This window comes from Gekko japonicus, unplaced genomic scaffold (genome assembly GCF_001447785.1).
Source record: "Gekko japonicus isolate JY-2015 unplaced genomic scaffold, Gekko_japonicus_V1.1 scaffold95, whole genome shotgun sequence".
In the NCBI taxonomy this organism is placed as follows: Eukaryota; Metazoa; Chordata; class Lepidosauria; order Squamata; family Gekkonidae; genus Gekko; species Gekko japonicus.
The window spans coordinates 1,907,715-1,912,143 of NW_015165237.1; the positions used below are offsets into that span (position 1 = coordinate 1,907,715).

At 53.1% G+C, this 4,429-nt stretch overlaps 1 protein-coding gene across 1 annotated transcript in view; it reads left to right on the plus strand.

Moving 5' to 3' along the window:
• Nucleotides 1-4,083: 4,083 nt before the first annotated feature.
• ADAMTS18 (ADAM metallopeptidase with thrombospondin type 1 motif 18) overlaps nucleotides 4,084-4,429 on the plus strand; it is a 121,624-nt gene continuing 121,278 nt past the window's right edge. Inside the window, exon 1 of the mRNA XM_015409960.1 lies at nucleotides 4,084-4,178. Within this exon, the coding sequence (XP_015265446.1) occupies nucleotides 4,084-4,178 (95 nt within the window). The remainder of the gene's footprint in view (nucleotides 4,179-4,429) is intronic.

Consider the following 4,429-nt stretch of genomic DNA (forward strand, 5'->3'; position numbering starts at 1 on the left):
ATCCACATATCACTGGCTGCTGCACTAAAGTAGCCATTCACAACTAGATAGTCTTGTCTGCGCAGGAAAACCCAGTTGACTGCACAATATCCAATGATGCATGGATACAGGTCACAAGCAGGGACTCAGGAGTAAAGCCCTTTAAACTCGGTGTGGCCCACTCCTGAGAAGACCAAGAGGCTAAGGCCCATTACGCATACACATCTTACTGCAGATTTGCAGAGCAGTAAACATTTAACCTTGACTGCGTATTCTGTGCCTGCCTTATGTACCATTCTTTTTCCTCTGATATATTTATTCTGCAGCTACAATTTTAAAAACACACCTTTCTAAATCAGGGTGGAACGTCACTTGTGACATGTGGGGGTGGTGGTATCCAATGTTTTGTTTTGTTTTTAAATTACACAATTGCTCTATTACAGCTGTGCAGTAGCGTCCAAGTGATGGGGCAAGTGATGCTCTGTATTCTTGGTGCTGGGGGGGGGAACAGTGGGAGAGCTTCTAGTGTCCTGGTCCCACTGTTGGCCCTCCTGATGACACCTGGTATTTTAGGCCACTGTGTGACAGAGTGTTGAACTGGATGGGCCATTGGCCTGGTCCAACATTGGCTTCTCTTATGTTCTTATGTCCAGCAAGCCCCATCCATTCAAATCCTTGTGGTTCAGGTTTTGCACATGCATTTTAGCATTAGTTCATTGAATGAGAGGGAACAGAAAGGAATATGAGTGTGTGTGGTGTGTGACCACACGTCACAGCTGACTTAAGGAGGGGTGGTTTGCCATTGCCTTCCTCTGCAGAGTCTTCCTCGGAGGCAGGGCTATTTTTGGGCAGGAACGCACAGGAATGGAGTTCCGGCTGGTTCCTGAGTTGGCCACACCCAGCAGGAACTTATTAACATAAGGATACTAATACAAATAATAGTTTAAGTGGCATCTAATCCATGAATACAAATTTGTTAATCTTTGAACACCTTTGCTATTCCTGCCGGTGCAGGGGGGGAGGGGGGGCTCAGGTGTCAGCCCCTTTGAACTCAGTGAACACCTTTGCTATTCCTGCCGGCGCAGGAGGAGAGTAGGGTAGGCTCAGGTGTCAGCCCCTTTGAACTCAGTGGGGTTATTTCTGAGCCAACTGCCTACTGCTTTGCTGACTCCCTGGGATAAATATTATTATCATTAATTGAGCTCTAGTTTGTAACAGAGCCATCCTGTGCAGAGTTACTTTAGTCTAAACTCACTGATCTGTAACTGTTACAATCAATGTTCCCTCTAAGCCAGGGGTGTCAAACTCATTTGTTATGAGGGCCGGACCAAACCTGCTTAGCTTCTGCAATCTGACATCTGATAAGACTGGGTTATACCAGGCCGCCTTCCCTCCTTTGGGATACTAATACAAATCATAATTTAAGTGGAATCTAATCCATGAATACAAATTAGTTAATCATTGGCCCCTGCCACACGGCAGGGGAAAAGCCTCTAAAGGCGCGGCTTTTAAAAGCCGCGCCAACGCTGAACATTAGCACTCTTGCAATGTTCTGTTTATTTAACAGTGTCTGATAACTGACACATCTTGCTCTGCATTACCGCATCAAAATGCCTGTGCTGTTGCAAGCTTGAGTATGCTGTTCAGGTGTGTATCTGTAAGCTGCAAACCTACGATGATGCAGCAGCAGCAGCACTGGAAGAAGAAGCAGAAGACAGCCAGTTCCACTGCGGGCCTGATCAGGCCCCCGGGCCGCATGTTTGACACCCCGCTCTAAGCTGTGGCATCTTGTGAGCAAAAAAAAATCTACTTTGTGAGCTACTGGCATTAAATGTCATGGGTCAGCTTGACCAGTCGGAACTCAGCCATGAAAGAGCCTGGGCCCAGCTCAAAAGTCAGGAACTCCAGGAGTCAATGCTGACAGCTGACCCCGACTCCTCCAGGCAGACTACAGGAGGCAATGATGAAGAACAACTGGGGCAGGATGACTCCTTGGATTCCCTCTCAGTAGCAGACCAACGCTGGGAGTGATCTTGCCACTTGCCAGCAATGTACTGAGAGAAAGCGCAGTGCGCAGTCTCTTGGCCCAACGCAGGCGTTTGGCTGACAGCAGTCCTGAGTGATTGCAGGACCTTGCCTTGCTTAAGTCAGCTCAGTGTGAGAGGCTTACTTAAACCAAGCTGGCATGCCTTTCCAGCTGTGAAAGCAATGAGTCACATCTCGGTGAGCTGAGTGACCACAGCTCTGTCTTGCACCTTGTGGTATTTGGACTGACCTTGGACTTTGTTATCTGGACTGCCTTTGGATTCTGCTTCTCAGACCTGTCTGCACCTAATGACCCTTGGGCTGGCTCTGACTTCACTAACTGGACGGCTCTGGCCCTGTCTCTCTGCTCAGGTGCTTGCTTTGCTTGCTCAGCCAGAACATTAAAGTTGTGAGTGAGCGATTTTCCTACTGCATAAATTAGTTTGCTCTGGAGTCATCCTTCCTGACTGAGCTAAGACAACGATGTGTGAGCTGGAGGCTGAAAAACTGAGCTAGCTCACACTAACTCAGCTTAGAGGGAACACTGGTTACAATGCCATCCTAAACAGAGTTACACCCTTTAAAAACCATGGGTTTAGAAGGGTATAACTCTGTTTAGGATGACAGTGGCCCCGGTCACATGGCAAAGTTGCCACGGGAGAGGCACGGATGGTGGGCGGATTAGCCGGGCGTGATCACACCCCAACATCTGGGAAGTGGAGCGCACCCGTGGCTTACCACCGACAGTGCACATTAAAAAACTAGTACCTCCAAAGTACTAGTAAACGTTTGCCACTGGCTGCCTCCAGATGCCCATGGTGTGATCGCGCCGGCGTGCGGCATTTCCCTCCGGTCCCTTGTTTACCCGGCGCCACCGACGTGGGGTGCCGCCGGCCCGTCTGATCGTGTAATTGTGGATCAAACTGCGCCAGGCCCCCCCCCCCCCCATGGTATCCGGCCCGTGTAACCGGGGCCAGTGCAAGTCTTTTGCTTACTTTGTTCTTCTGCAGCTGATGAAGGGCTACAATCTTATGAAAGCTGATTTGGGTGCATTGGAGAGTCAGTGTGGTGTAGCGATTATAATGCCTGACTGGGATCTGAGAAACCCAAGATCAAATCCCCATTCTGCTGTGGAAACTTGCTGGGTTGCCTTGGGCCACTCTGAACAGAACTGACATTGCAGGGTTGTTGCGAGGATAACATGGATGAAAGGCAAGTGATGTAAGCCACTCTAGGTCCCCACTGAGGGGAAAGGAGGGGTAGAAGTGAAATGCCTTTTGAACTCCGGTAGGGTTGCCATGACCTGGATAACCCAGGCTACTGTGCTCTAATCAGATCTTGGAAGACAGCACTTGCTAGTATTTGGATGGGGGGACCTCCAAGGAATACCAGGGGCCGAACACAGAAGGCCATGGCAAGCCACCTCTGAATGTCTCTTGCCTTGAAAACCCTACGGTCGCGGTCGCAATTAGTCAGCTGTGGCTTGATGGCATTTTTACGGGGTTGCCAGCTCTACGTATCGAAACTCCTAGAGATCTGGAGGTGGTGGAGACTGGGGAGGGCAAGGGTTGGGGAGGGGGGAGACGCCAGTTTGGGGAAGGGGAGACTCCACAATCCAATCTCCGAAGCTGCAATTTCTTCCGGGGAACTGCCACTTGTAGCCTGGAGACCAGAAGACCCCCCCCGGCCCCACCTGGAGGTTGGCAACCCCCACTCAGCGGGAGTGGCCCTGACTTCTGCGTAAATGCGCTTCGGATCGTGCCAGTCCTTTGGCATAAGTGTTTTACCAAACGCAAGAAGCGGGCAGACTCCCTAGCTCCGGTCGCCTCCGGAGACCCGCTACCCCCAGGGCCTCTAACCCCCCACGGATCGCCAGCGCTCCTGCTGGAAACCACCGCGGACCTCCCCCCCCCGGCCGCGTCCCGGCGCACCGCGACGGGCGGGCTGCGATTTTCAAAAGCTGCGCGCTGGCTGCGGCGGAGGCGGGGAGGGAGGGATCCCCGCGACGCGCCTCGCCTCGCCTCGCCTCTCCCTGGGCTGCCCGACGCCGCTGCCCGCGGTGGGCGGTGCAGGCCGGCGATGCCAAGCCGGGCTGCCCAGAGCCCAGTGAAGAACATGTGGCGGGGACTGGAGCTGCCGCTGCACGTGTCCGGTGGCGGCAGCGGCGGAGGCAGGTAACCCCCTTCCCTCGCCTCCCCCCACCCCAGTATTCCCAGATGTACCCAGGCGAGGGCCATGGACTGTCTCCTGCTTTTCCTGTGGACTTTGCCCGTCGCGATTGGCAACGGCACCTCCATGCCCTCGCTCACCCTCTTCTGGCTGGGCAGCGTCGCAAAGGTAGGTCGGATGGAAGGCTGTTTCTCTGGCAAAGAGGGGGAGTGCCTCCCTGGGCTGCCCCCCCCCCCACTCCAGCCAATTCAGATCA